The following is a 14,669-nucleotide window of genomic DNA, read 5'->3' as shown; positions in this document are numbered from 1 at the left end:
TCCCCAGCTGTCCACTCACAAACAGGAGAGGCATGCGGGAATTCCAGCCCCTTCCTTCAGACAGACTGCCCACCTGGGCCCCTGCCGGCCTCATCGCGGGGTTGGGGGTGGGGGGGAGCGTGTGGCCCCTCATGTGTTCCTGTGGAGAAGCCAGCCAGGGTAAAGTCACAGGAAGGGCCCAGGCTAGGTGGCGAGGCTGGGGTCAGATGCCAGTTCTGCCCCCTGGTTAACTGGGTCATCTCCCAGCTCAAAGGAAAACATGGGGGAGATGGATACCAAGGGAAGAACCTCGGGCAGAGGTTGGGAAAGATGGCAGAAGCTCTGTGAGCCTCTGTCGTCACCACCACACTGAGAGAGACACCGCCACCACGTATTCCTGGGAGTTAAGTCACAGACAAGAAACAGATTTTGCAGAGCCTCAGGTACTTCAGGGAGCAGACATCCTGACCATCCATAACATCCCCACTGGGCCTCAGCCAAGTCCGAGGAATCCACGGGTCCCAGTAGCCCTGGGGCTAGAGGCCACAGAATGAAGCCTGCACATGCTAGGGAACAGAGGATGCTGAAATCAGAAAATGAAAATGTGCATCATTATATCCTACTGCTCAGGCTGTAAGTAGTTAAGCCCAAGCTCTATCCAGACCATGTGGTTTTGGGGCGCTCGCTCCCTAGAAAGCCTTCCCTCTCCCCAAATCTCTGCTGGTGTACCTTTATATACCCTGCCTCAATGCCAACCTACTCGATGCTTGCCTGACCTCCCTCCTCTGACCAAAGCCTTTCCCTTCTAATTTACCACGGTGACTACACACTGCAGGAGATAAAGTGCTCGAACTTTCAGGGATGACCAGTCCATGGTCCTGCAAGGACACGGATTCCTGGAGACACATCCCTGGGCTCCACCAGTCAGCAGGGGCTCGAGAAGGTCAGACGGTCCCAGGCAGCTTCAGCGCCCATCTGTCTCGGCGGTCGCCAAATCTGCCTGTGCCTCCCCACCAATTTCAGGACGGAGAACTGGAATACACACAAACCAAGTGGGGCAGAATCCCCACGAGAAGCTTACAGTGTTTTGAGTGGATAGAAATAAACTTAAATTTTGTAATTCCCTTGTTTGGTACAGCCTGGCAGTTCTATAAGGTGAAGGAGTCAAAGACTTAGCTTCCCAGAGCGAGAGAGAAAAGATGGAATGTCCCCTGGAAGTGTTAAGGATTTGAGGTCAATTCACCTGACAGGCAACTGGTTTCGAAGCCCTAAAGGCTAAGTGTGTGAGTCATTTCAGCTCTCCAGAAACGCTTGTACAGGTGGGTAAACCAAGAGGAAGGTTAAAGAACTTGCCCAAGATCATGGCCATGGCTGGCTGGGTTAGACATGAGCCTCTGCTGCCAAGTCCTTCCACAACATGATGCTGTCACCCAGGTCCAGGGGGCTAAGAAACACACTGTGATTACAGAGAGACGGGCCTACCTTCAGGACAAGTTCATTACCTTCCCCTCAAGTCTAATGGCCTGGAGACCACAGAAGAAACTGTTTCAAAACATTCTATGCCACAGTTCAAAAGGAGACAGAGAAAATAGGGGGGAAAAAAAAACAAGTCAAGCAGGTGGCTCCCAATAAAATATGGCCTGCCTTGTTCAGAAACTCAAGTCCCTCAGGCTTGGGATAAGGAGGAGTCAGTGTGAGCTTCCGGACAGCAGGCCCCTCCTAGAAAGGGATACACCATACCCAGGGCCTTACAAGCCTATTCCCAAGCTGCCTCCAGAAGCTGGAATTTCTTCACTCTAGTCAATTCCATTTAAATACTTCCTGGGCACACACTGCTTGTGAGACACCAGAGAGATCAGCAGTTGTCTCTGCCTTAGTTCAGGCTTCCAGTCACTAGAAACAGAATGCCGGCCTACGGCGATGAGAACAAGGAATAGGGTGTGATTCCACCAGAGGAGTGGACAAAGTGGTTGGGAGAGAGGCAGCCTGAAGATCAGTCAAAGATGGCCCTTGAGCAGTGTCTCCTGGGATGGAGAGTGAGCACACCACAGGCGTGAGCTCACAGCAAGGTACCCAAGTCATCTGGGATCAGCACAGAGAGATAGAGCAGGAGATGCGCAGAAAGGAGGCTGGAGCAGAAGCCCCTGGAGTAGGGTCCTAAGAAATGGGAGTCCAGCAGACTGAAGGATTTGAACTTAGGCGCTAAGCAACAGGAATTAAAAGTTCTTGGCACGTTTTAGAACGATAGCCTGCTTACAGAGTCTTAAGAGACCAATTTTAAGACCTACTGTTTAAGTAAGACACACAGGCTGCTAACAGCACTACCGTATATACACGCTGGGTTCTCACGGCCAAGATGCTGCCATGTGTGACAGCAGGTCTCAGAATCCCTGCCACAAGTTCCCTCTGCGGGCATGAGAGTTAGAGATGGAAGACCTCCGGGCAGCTGAGGGGATTCGTCAGTTTCGGAAACCGCAAGAAGTGAGGCTTGCAAGGGAGAAGAGGGAAGGAGCTGGGAGGTTTAGAATCAGTAGAATTTAGTAACATCACATGTCCTCTGTGACAGGAAGGAAACATTGAGAGAGTACTCCGGCCAATCCCCTCTTCGTACTCCAAACCCCTATCTACTGAGACCGTAATTACATCCCCTTTTACAGGGGAGGAAACAAAGGCCCAAAATTAATTACTTGCCTGTGGTCTTACGGCCAGTAGGAGACGGCGCCCAGGCTCTATGGCCCGGATTCCTAACCATGATCCTACAGCCTAGATGTTCTACTGTCCACTGCTGACAGAGTTTCTCTGTTAAGTTCACAGACCTATGCCCCCAAGGAGTTTCACGTTCACCAAGTCCTTCATGCTGAGGGTCCCACCACACACCTGCAGATCCATTTCTCAGTAGGGCACTAATTAGGACTTTGACTTGAATGTGCCAAGTTCAGGAGTATGGATCACCAAGTCCTAAAACTGCTCAATCCACTGGACATAAAAGAAAAATCTCACTGGAGGAATTTCTTCTAAGAGTACCAAAAACACACAAGCCGAGAACAAACAAAACCCCTATCATTGACAGCAACAAAAAGGTCACGGCAAGCTCCCAAAGCACCCAGAATGGGTATTCTGAACTACAGGGTCAAAGTGAAGGTTTGAGAAGAACGGCCTGAGAAGACTTAGTGGTTAATTATGGCACTGCCACTTGGTTGAATGCTTTAAAGGGCCATGTTCTACTTCTAATTTTCTTAAAGAGTCAAAAGAGGAGGTCACATAACAGGTAAGAAGCAAGTTTAATGGGAAATGAAAAAAACAGAACATAAAATTACAATTTTAAGAAAAAGGGTTGGGGGGGGAACCTTGAAAAATGAACTCCGAATTCATTATGACTATAGCCAGCCCTGTTTTTGCTTAGTTAAAAGCTATATATTAATATGTATTTTTTAAAGAAGTGGCTCTGCTGAAAATCAGTCCGGAGAAGCTGAAGACAAGGCCCCCTTCCCAAGACAAGCTCTTCTTCCAAAGAAAGATGAGCATACAGACCAAGCCCTGGTCACTGTCTCAATGACCTTGGGCTGTGTCCTGTCACTATAAAGAGGCTGGGTCCAGTATCAACACACAGGGTGTGTTCAAAGCACTTCACAAGATTAGTCAAATGTCATTGTGCACTAGACAATCAACCCCAGACAGTGACTGCCAAGACAAGACACAGTGTCCTACAGAGGCCAAGGGCCAAGAACCTTCAGGCCTAACAAGAGAGACAGACAGGACAAGGGCTATGGAGCCTCCCAGGCCCAGGGTGGGCACCCCCATGGTTCACTTCCATGGCTATGTGACCCTGGGCAAAGGTCTTAAGACTTTATGAATCTGTTTCATTATCCATATTCCAGGGAGAATCTACCTCACTGGGTTACCATAAGGCTTAACTGTGATCCAGGAAGCATCTTGCATGGAACCTGGACACCAGAGCACACAACGAAGGACTCGATATGAATTATGTTAATGTGTCTGGACACCAGGGGCAGCCCTTGGGCAGTTGTAAGGTTGCAGCAGGTCAAGCACACAGAACCTTGGAAGAGCTTCTGGATGTAGATCTAGACCCTGACCCTTCGCTGGTGGTCCTGGACGAGTTACCTGACCTTGATGGATCCAGATTTTCTCCTGTATAAGACCAGGTTACAAAAACACCAACTTCAAGTGGGGGGATTAAATGAGAACAAGCATGAGAATACTAAGCCTAGCTATCAGGCCTGGAACATTCCAGGGGTCTTGGTAAAATGCAGACTCTGCCAGCCAAGCAGAGAGTGGGAAGGAAGTAACCTCTGGAGGCCCTGGCCCATTTTTCTCTCCACACGAGGGCCTTCCTACTTACCTAGACCTCACCCTTGCCAGGATTGCTTCCATCTATCCTTTTACAACTCATCCTTCCCTTCCCTCAATTGAGTCCACATTCCTTGAAATTGTTCCCCTACAGCATCTCTCAGAGGCTGAGGTGAAGTAACATCCGTCGTGCTCCATCCAAGTCTCCTCGATGCCTGCGCGCTCACAGGGGAGGGAAACTAGGGAGGGAAACCAGGTCTCTGCACTCCTCACGGTCCGCCTCACACATACCAGGGGCCCAGTAATTGGGTGAAATGAAGCAAGAGGAGAACTGTGAGCTAGAGGCTTAAAACAAAACAACAACAAACAGCCAACAACCAGGGAAAGTTCTAGTAGTAGCCACGTAGAATGTGCACATTAAAGACAACCAGGTGAGGATCCAAGATTTTTGAGTCACAAAGGACACCACCAAAGGCCAAATCTGAGAGGAGAGTGAACTCATTATTTTACAGGAGGCTAAGCAATTCTTGGAAATTTACACAAGAAAAACCCTATCCTGTGCAACCCAATTAGCCAAAACTCTCAATTAAGCAAGGGTTGTTCCTGTCTCCTGAGCTGGTATCTAAAATTCCCAGTGTACTCAGAAGGCAGGCAGGCAGCAGTAAGAGAGAAGTCTGCGTGGCTGTCTCAAAGACAGACCAGAAAGGAGAAACAGGGTCCCTGGAAGCCAAGACACAGGGGAGACACCCCCTGTTGAGACTACCAGTGCCAGTACTGATTAGCACCTAATTAAAAAATAAACAGCAGCCATTAATTTCTGAGTAAAATGTGATTATGCCTGTTTAACAACCAAGAAAAACAGAAGAACCCAGAATTTAAGCCACCTGTCCCAAGAGTGCAGCACAGCTGATGGAAAGCTCGGACTCGAGCCTGAAAGCCTGTGCTCAGACCTCAGCTTGGTTATCTGCTTTACACGGAGCAATTCTGCTAACCTCGGTCTCCTCACCTGTAAAACAGGGGTCATTATAGCACCGACTTCAAAAGGGGGTTGTGAGGGTTGAAGCAGTTAATGGGTATAAAGCCTAGCGCAGCACCGGCCCACAGCCATCAGTAAGCTGTAGCTCTTACTAACAGGGTGAAAAGTGGAAGCCAAACCTTGGGGCTCCCTGTCAATGCTCGTGCCCTGTTGTGTCCCCTTCATTTCTAAGACCCTGAATGACAGCTTGGATCTATGTCCGAGTAGCCGAACATCACTGCCCAGCTCTCTGCCTTTCTGAGCCCCAAGCCATAGTAAAAGAATTCAGAGCCACTTTCTAGGGTCTGAGCGGCTACCCATCACTTTGGACCTTGAGCTGCAGTCATCTGGGACTGTGTCTTCTTGCATGCCTCATGGAGGAAACTTCGCATGGCCTCTCCACAGTGCCTGGCTCACAGTCACCACTGGGCACAAAGGCAGAGACCTGACTTCCCAAGGGCCTTGATTCCTACCCATGCGTAGCTGCCTAAGATCTCTTAAGCATGGTAAACGTGAAATAGTTGGTAAAGCAGAACCAGTGTCCTACTAAGATGGGATAAGCTAGACCCCAGCCAAGCTTTTCCAAACTTATTTGGCCTTATGAGCCTTGGGTTTGTCCTGAAGATGATATATTATACATATTAACGTATTCATCGCTGTCAGAAGGATCAGTGTGTGCGTTAGAGAGCATTCAGGAATTTGAATTTAGTCTGACAATGAGGCTTGTCTGCTATCTTCTAGGTGGCAGCAAGCTAGAATTCAGTTTTAGGTACATTCAGGACAGGGTCCTTTGGCAATGGAAACAAGGCGATAAAGCAAACTGTTTATGCTTTAACTCCTGTTTCTTGTGACAAGTACTTGAAAGCTAAACAAAGACATCAACGCATCAACAGAGTAATTTACAGGATTGTTAATCTGGTTTAAGAAAGTCCAGAGCTGGTTTGAATGCTACCACTCACTCATTCATATGAGGTGAGTCCTGTTTCTTTCCTAGGCTTGTTTCCCTCCCTGTGAAACAGAAGGCCAGATCAGGGTTCCAAGACCACCACTGACCGTGGAACTCCTCTTCACTACATAACGCTCTATGTGTTTGTTCTACATTCAGAGGGAAAGGAAGGACAGGAGACCTACAGGCTATCAAAGCTGAATAAGCCTAAGAACTGCACTAACAAGTTTCTTTTTTCTTTTTGATATTGGATTTACAGGTCAAATAATTTCTTAAGACTACAGAGATGCCATCTGCGTATTCACTAGAGTGCTGATACTGAAGAGGGAAAAAATCCCAACTATCCCCTATTCAGCCCTTTGTAAAATAAATCCCACTCCTTCTCTACCTTCTTTCAAGCCTATTTTCTCTGCCAACTCCTAGCTAACTCTAGATTATTATTCCTGTTAATCCTGTACAACACTCTGTGGAAAGCCCTCGATAACCAGACAACTAGCCTTTCCCTCCTGTGACTCTGATTAGCACTTAAAGTCTTCTCCAGGTGCTCAAACTTTCCAAATTGAGTTCCTTTGGGGCAAAGGCTGCCACGCCCCCACCACCCAAAATGCAACTCTGAGGACTCTGTAAAACTATGTAGATTTAGTTCAAAAGAGACTTTAAGACAGATTAACACTTTTTTGGTCTATTTCAAAATTATTCTAAATTGCAAGAGACTGGGCAAAAGGTGACTGCACAGGAGTTGTTTAATGACAAGGCTGAACCAGATTATCTCTAAGATTCCTCCCAGCTCTGGGACTTTTCAGGAGTGATATCAGCAAGCTGTAAATCCAGCGCCCCAGGGCTGATTAAGACTGCCCAATTCTGGAAGGTGAAGGCAGGAAAACTTACCTAAGAGCAATATGGGTCTTTTTGTTCTTCACTTTAATACTAATAGCAGAAAACAATGCCTATTTACTGCTTGCTAAATTAGCATTTGACATGTAAATTTCAATGTCAGTTTCAGCAGCTGGCTGTACACCCTTCCCTTGATTGTTCCTTCTCTGAGCCCTCAACATTGCCTGACCCAAAGCAGAGATCAAATATTTTGAAGAGGCCCAACAACTGAAAGGGCGACCGAAGTGTATGACCTAAAACAAAATTATTTTGTTGCTCTAGACCTGTTTTAACTCACAAGGGGAGGCAGAAAATACCAGTGTTGTCTCTCAACCTGGTGTTACTAACAACCCAGACAACGGGATGTGTTCCACCGTCAAACTTGAACAAGAGCACAGTGAATGAATCTCAAAGGGGATGATGAAAGAGGACACAAAACGTGGACTCAACTTGCTGAGTTCTTCCTTATCAGAGCACTTAGGGACATTCCCAGGCTGCACAGCAACTCGAGAACACAGGCACCCTTATCTTACTGATAAAGTAAAGCTCCCCAGAGGTTTTAAACAACTTGTCCCATACCTCCTCCAGTCAGTGCAGACAAGCCATCACTTAAAGTGAGCCCAAACACAAAGCCTCGGCTCTTAACCAGGAGGTTATACTGCCACCGTTCACTGTGGAGTTCTGAAATTCTACACGTGAGAGAATCTGCAGTATCTACGTGTGAGGAGGGGGAAGCCAAGACTTCCCCACCTGGGTGGAAGTTTCAAGATTGGCCTCAAAGAATTGAGGGTAGAAGGGGATCATTGGCAAAGTGAATTCCCACATCCCAGGGCAGTCATGTATTATGAAGTCCAAACTATTGGTTAATCATAGTGGAGAAGACAGTCTAAGGATGGAAGTGAATAGCTGGCACGATACAGGTAAGCTTCAAGGAATCTCCTGGAAAGTCTTTTCAAAACAAATATATTCACCCTGGGGAGAGAGGGTGGGCTTTTCAGAATGGATGAGGGCAGGGCTGGGCGTACAAAGTGAAAACCTATTTTGAAAAAGAACTCCCAGTGATACTGATCAAATCCCCCAGTTCACTGTCAAACAACAGACTTAAAATGGGACGGAGTTCTCCTGGGATGGGCTGCAGGATGTTTAAAATTGGGCAAAAACTCCACAAACAAAATGCCCTGTCCAACCCCACCCCAAATCCTTCCCATTCTTAAAGGTCAGTTCCAGTTTATTCTCGGGGAAGCGAGGACATCATTACCCGTATGAAAGGATCTAGGCCTTGAATCAAGACAGATCTGGGTTTGTCACTTACGCTCCTTTTGAAAACCTGTAAGGAAATCCCAACTCTCCTTACAAGCTGATTAACCTCATCAACTTGTATTTGTTTACTACCTCTAATCCTTACTTTCTCCATGTATAGAAAGAGGAGAGAATTTACTTTTAAAAGTTATTACCCAAAGTCACTCTACAGGACATCTAGGACATAGGTGGAACGCTTAACCTCTCCCCTAAGAAAGTCTCCTAAGATCTTTCCAGCCCCCTGGCCCTCTCCTGTCTTTAGAGATCCTTGGCCAATTTTCAGTCTGAACAAGACATGTGAGTACTGGGCACTCAAAGATGAAGTCACTCCCTGAGTGCAACTAACTGCAACTAAAACCCAGAAGTTAGGATTAGCCCTCCCATGACTGCAACCCCCTTGCTTCCCCAAAGCCCATCTTCCCTATAAACACCCAAGCCAGCCAGCCTCAGGGGGTTTACAAAAAGTATGTAAAACGGAGGAAAGGAGGAAAAAAGATGTTTTGTGTTATGTGACAGCTCTAGGCCCACCTGGGGTGGGGGTTATTATCCAGCAGGCCCCAGAGGACTTAGCCAGGAAACCCATCGGTTTGCTTGACTGCCTTGGGATGTGCTGGTGGGAGGGGGGGTCCTCAGAGGAAAACGGAAGACTGAGAAGCAAGAGTTTGGGGGTGGAGCTGAAGGGTGTCAGGACATTTGGAACCAGGCAGGGAGGGGGTGTGGGTGGGTCCAGCAAAGTTCTTTTAGTTTGGGGAGGGAAAGAGAAGAGGTCCTAGAGGAGGCTCGTAAGTTCTTCCACCAACTCAGCCCAATCCCCCTCATCTCCCAGTGGAAACTCAGAATACTAGAAGTTTGACACTAACAGTCCACCTTCACTGAGCACTTAACTAAGATAACGGTGAGCACTCAACGAGCCCCTTTTTACTAAAGTACCAGCTTCCGTTTGTGCCAGGGACCGATCCGGGGTCCTGAGGGGAGAAAAGGGCCTAAACGTCTGGGCCCCCGAGAAGGAGGGCGTGTCTGGGCCCAGGCTGACAGGGCCTAAGGGTCTGGGGGTCAGCCAGGCCCGAGCCGTCCAGAGCTGTGGGATCAGGTCCCCTGTGGGCGGGACGGCCGGCGGCGCTCCTACCTTTGAGCGAGGTCTCCACCAGGCGCAGGTACAGCTGCGAGCTCTTGTTGCCGTGGCTCATGCGCTGGGCTAGCCCGTTACGCTGCAGGACGCACTCCTCAAACTGCACGACGTTCTGGTGGCGCCGCTTGAGGCTGGTCAGGGCCCAGAATTCGGCCAGCGCCAGCTCCACGTTCTCGGGGGCGTCGCAGCGGATCTTCTTGACCGCCACCCGGGCCCCGCTGCGCCCGGCCACTGCCTCGTAAACCACGCCGTAGCTGCCGCGCCCGATCTCCGCCAACAGGCTGTACCGCGGACGCGCCGACCCGCCGCCACCCTCTGGCCGCCGCCGCGCCAGGTAGGCCTCGCCCGGGGCCTCGGCCGCCACCGGATCCATGGCCTGGGCCGCCGCCGGCCTCAGCTTCGCGCTGGGCGCCCGCGGCACTGGGCTTCGCCTTTTCCGCTCGGGGCTTTGTGTACCTCTGCGGGCGCCGTCCTCCTCCCCCGTTTCCATGGCTGCGGGCGGCGGGGGGAGCAGCAACGGTGCTGCCTGGGTCCCCCCTGCCTCATCCCTCCGTCCGGCCCCGGGACGCGGAGGAGCGGGACCCTGGATTGTGACCTGCGGGCGAAAGAATCGGTTAACCAAGTAGGCCGAAGCAGGAAGGAAAGGAGCGCAGGCCGAAGGGCGTCCCACCTCCACCTCCTCCGGCCGCCGCGGCCCCTTTAAGACGGAAGCCGCCGTCGCTGACTGAACGGGGGAGGGGAGGAGAAAGCGGGAAGGACGAAACCACTAGGCTGTGGCTCAGAGGGGGAACCGGAAAGAAAGGCAAAACACCCCCCCTTCCCAGTTAATCTGTTGCCTAAGAGTAGGAAAAACGAGGACCAGCAGTCTTCACGACTTAAGAAAATTGCCTTAAGAGGTAACTCTGACTGTGGAAATCTTTTCCACTGCCTGGTCCCCTCTGCGATTCCCCTCCTCGCATCCCGCCTTGGGTTCTCCCGGGTGTAAACAGTCCATTGAATTAAGCCTGAGTGGAGCTCCGCGGACCGACCCAAGTCCCCGAGGGCGGCGGGTGGAGGAGGTTGGTTTAAAAGTACCGCGTCCCCGAGCCCGCCAAACTGGGGACCCAATTGCCCTCCCCAAGCGCCCGAGGGGGCGGAGGTGTCTCCAGCCTCGGCGGCTGCTTTGACTGCGCCGCCTGCGTCCTTACCTGGCCGGCGTCCCGCCACTTCCGGGCGGCCCGTTTCCCCCCTGGCGCTCGGGGCTGGGGATGGTCCGCTCCGGACCAGGGCTGCCTCTGGTACGGAGCGGCGCGAGAGGCGGCGGGTCCCGCCGGGTGTGCGCTGGAGCCTGCGGCGGCACGGGTGGTGGTGGCGGCGGCGCTCGCGGGGGGGACCCGGGTGTCTGGACTCCCGCGGCTCTCCACGTGTTCGCGCCAGCTGAGCCCTTTACATAACCTGTTTATATAAGCCGCACCTCCCGCCCGCACTTGGGCCAGCGGGGGCTCCTGGTGGCCCATCCCCCGGGAGGCCCGTCGCGCACGACGCCGCCCCGGTCTTGCCAAGGTCGACAGAGCAGCCGCAGCCCGGCGTACCGGGCACGCCGCGCCGCGGCCCAATCAGAGGCGAGAACACCCAGCCAACAAAAAATAGGCGCCAAATTCCGGCGATCCGCGGCGTCCTCCGGTCTTCGCGGCTGCCTGCCCACCACAGCTCCCTCCCTCCGCCTCCGCGGCGTGAAAAGGAGCTGCGCGCAGTAGGCGCCTAATAAATACCGATTGGTTGATTGGATTGGGCGGTTTGATTGATTCATAGGCTGCGCCTGGGAACCTTCCGGACGGCGTTGGAATCCACACCCTGCCTGCCAATAGCCCCTTGATTCTGGGCAAATCATTGTTCCGTTCGGTGCCTCAGTTTTCTGTTCTGCAGAATGGGTGATTGGACCTTACCCTCCCAGCGTTGATAGCTCCAAATGAAATCTATATGTATAATATATAAATGCATAATACAAATATATAAAAATATAAAAATAAGTACACGCAAAAATATAAATACATATGTGAACAGTGGCTAAGTATATATGAATATATGTAAGTGTCTAATTGGGTGCAAGGCTGACCTTAACCTCCCAGCGTCTATAGCGCCAGATTGAAAAAAAGAAAATATGTGTGTGTGTGTGTGTGTATGTAAAATTTTATATATAAATACATATATTAAGAGTGGCTAAGTATACATGAATATATGTAAGTGACTAATTGGATGCAAGGCTGAAAGTGCTGTTTTATTGGCTGCTTTGTACTCCACTGCCTAGTAGGTACCCGTTATTTTTAAACTGAATCTGAGTATTTATTGAATTCCTATAATGTGCTAGGCACTGTTCTAAGTGAGAGGAAAAGAGCAGTGAACAAGACAATGTCTACCTTAGTTGAGGGTCTACGCCCCTGGAGGAGACATGATACCAGTGATCTTGTGCAAGTTAATTAACTTTCTCTGTCTTAGTTCCCATCTGCAAGATGGGAAGAACAGCAGCCGGAGGAGTCACTGTGGTTGTACACTTGGAACAGGACAGGACCTTGCCCACAGTAAATGTCAGGTACTATTAACTAAACAATTTTTTTTAATTTTTACTTTATTTGACAGAGAGAGATCAGAAGTAGGCAGAGAGACAGGCAGAGAGAGAGGAGAAAGCAGGCTCCCTACAGAGAGCAGAGAGCCTGATGCAGGACTTGATCCCAGGACCCTGAGATCATGACCTGAGTTGAAGGCAGAGGCTTAACCCACTGAGCCACCCAGGTGCCCAACAATAATTTTTGACATGGATAAGTATAAAGGAGAAAAAGAATAAAAGAGCACTTTGGGTTTGGGTTTGGGTTTGGGAGCTGGCCACTTCTGATAGCGTGGCCATTGAAAAGATATAATTTGCCCCGGGGCCTGCGAGGTGCGGGGGAGGGGGGGGGTGTTAAAATTTAAAATTTACATATAAGTTACAAGAGTAGTAAGGAATTCTCATATACTTATTTCTTTTTTACTATGGAACTCTTCATGAATTTGCTTGTTACCCTTGCGCAGGGGCCGTGCTGATCTCTGTGTCGTTCAGTTTTTAGTATATATGCTGCCAAAGTGAACACAAGAATTCTGATATACTTTTAACCCAAATAACAAATTGTTGTATTTAGCTATGTTTGTGTTATCATATTCTCCTTTGTGCATGTGTTTGTGTATATAATATGTACATATACTTTTCTTCCCTAAATCATTTTAGAGTGGATTTCCAGACGTTATGCCCCTTTATCTGTTATACTTCTGTGTGTATGTCCTAAGAACTTGGACATTGTCTTGCAGTATCTCAGGGTAATGATCAAAATCAGGAATTTTAGTGATGACATGATTCTTTTAATACACCTTTAAGTTTTAAATTTTGCTAATTGTCCCAATAATGTAGCCATTCCCCAGGATCGAATTCAGGATCGCAGGTTTCATTTAGCTGTCCTGTCTTCTTAGTTTCCTTTAATCTGGAGAAGGAGTTAGTTCCTCACCCTTTGTCTTTCATGATCTTGACATTGTTGAAGAGTACTGGTGAGTTATTCTGTAGATGTCCTTAATTTGAATCTTTTATTTTCTCACGATTGGATTCATTTTTGGTAGGAATGCCACTGAGAGAAAGCTGTGTCCCGAGTATATCCCATCAGAAGGCACATAACTTGGTTTGTCCCAAAATTAGTGATATTAACTTTAATCATTTGGTTAAGATGATGTCCATCGTCATACTCCACTGAAAAGTTGCTGTTTTCCCCTTTGTAATTAATAAGTATCTTGGGGGAGGGGCACCTGGGTGGCTCAGTGGATTAAGCCTCTGCCTTCAGCTCAGGTCATGATCTCAGGGCCCTGGGATCCAGGCCAGCATCTGGCTGTCTGCTCAGCGGGGAGCCTGCTTCCCCTGTCTCTCTGCCTGCTGCTCTTCCTACTTGTCATCTCTCTCTCTGTCAAATAAATAAATAAAATCTTAGAAAAAAAAAGTATCTTGGGGGAAGATATTTTGAGACTATCCTGTTTTTCATCTCACTCTCTGCCTGCTGGTTTTAGCGTTCATTGAGGGTTCTTGCCTGGATCAATTATTATTATAATGGTTGCAAAATAGTGATGGGAAGTCCTCTGTGTTGGTTTGCTAGGGCCACCATAACAAAATATTACAGACTGGGTGGCTTAACAGAAATTCATTTTTTCACAGTTCTGGAGGCTAAAAGTCCAAGATCAAATTGTTGGCAGGTTTAGTTTCTCCCCTGAAACCTCTCTTCTTGGCCTGAAGGTGTTTGCCTTCTGACTGTCCCACAAGGTCTTCCCTCTGTGTAGGTATCTTTTCCTCTTACTGTAAGGACACAAGTCCTATTTGATTAGGGTCCCGCCTTAATGGGCTTGTGTTAACTTAATCAGCTCTTTATTTTTTTTTTTTTAAGCTTTATTTATTTATTTGAGAGAAAGAGAGAGAGATCAAGCAAGCACACAGAGGGAGAGGGAGAAGCAGACTCTTTGCCGAACAGGGAGCCCGATGCGGGGCTCCATCCCAGGACCCCGGGACCATGACCCCAGCCAAAGGCAGACGCTTAACCACATGAGCCAGCCGCACACACACCCCCCCTTAATCATCTCTTTAAGGACTTATCCCCAAATGTGTTAAATTCTAAGGTACTGGGGCTTATGAATTCAACATATGAATGTGGGGGTGGGGGACACCTGAAGCCAGCCACGCTAAAACTAGTGGTAAGGCTTTAAGGAAGCAGGAAGAAGCCTAGAAACCGCGAGACCGGAACAAGCTTGATGTTCAACTTTAGACGGTGGGTGAGTGTGTAGAGTGGTCCAACCACTTTGGGAAAAACAAAACAAAACAAAAAGTATGGCAGTTTCTTATGAAGTTAAATAAACACCTGTCCTACGGCCCAGCACCTCATGCCTCGGTATTTACCCAGGATACATGAAAATTTATCTTCACAAATACACTTTCATAAGAATGCTTGTAGTGGCTTTTTCCTTAAGAGTCCCAAACTGGAAAACACTCTAATGTTCATCAGGAAGTACATGGATACCCAAACTGTGGTCTTCTTATCCCGTGAGATGCTGCCAGGGCGGAGTGGTTGAATTAAAATAAT

General features: G+C 48.9%; 1 protein-coding gene, 1 long non-coding RNA gene and 1 other non-coding gene across 5 annotated transcripts in view; 1 reads left to right on the top strand and 2 right to left on the bottom strand.

The window, feature by feature from the left end:
- The window catches only part of STK35 (serine/threonine kinase 35), a 38,319-nt gene extending 27,248 nt beyond the window's left edge, over positions 1–11,071 (bottom strand). Inside the window, exons 1-2 of one of the 2 annotated variants that reach the window (XM_032859031.1) lie at positions 10,737–11,071; positions 9,547–10,144 (exon numbers count right to left, since the gene is read on the bottom strand). In XM_032859031.1, coding sequence (XP_032714922.1) covers positions 9,547–10,144; positions 10,737–11,045 — 907 coding nt within the window. In that variant the 5' untranslated portion in view covers positions 11,046–11,071. Of the gene's footprint in view, positions 1–9,546; positions 10,145–10,219; positions 10,237–10,736 lie in introns of those variants that run through there. The other variant, XM_032859032.1, reaches the window with a different exon arrangement.
- LOC116868576 overlaps positions 7,777–14,669 on the top strand; it is a 68,282-nt gene continuing 61,389 nt past the window's right edge. For both annotated transcript variants that reach the window (XR_004382862.1, XR_004382863.1), the window contains exon 1: positions 7,777–8,041. This is a non-coding gene — a long non-coding RNA (uncharacterized LOC116868576). The remainder of the gene's footprint in view (positions 8,042–14,669) is intronic.
- Positions 12,550–12,653, bottom strand: LOC116868817. The gene has a single exon (XR_004382897.1). It is a non-coding gene; the product is annotated as a U6 spliceosomal RNA (small nuclear RNA).

Source organism: Lontra canadensis, unplaced genomic scaffold (assembly GCF_010015895.1).
Source record: "Lontra canadensis isolate GAN:19392208 unplaced genomic scaffold, GSC_riverotter_1.0 scaffold16, whole genome shotgun sequence".
Taxonomy (NCBI): Eukaryota; Metazoa; Chordata; class Mammalia; order Carnivora; family Mustelidae; genus Lontra; species Lontra canadensis.
The sequence above is the reverse complement of the archived record's forward strand: the minus strand, read 5'-3'. Positions and strand labels throughout refer to the sequence as shown.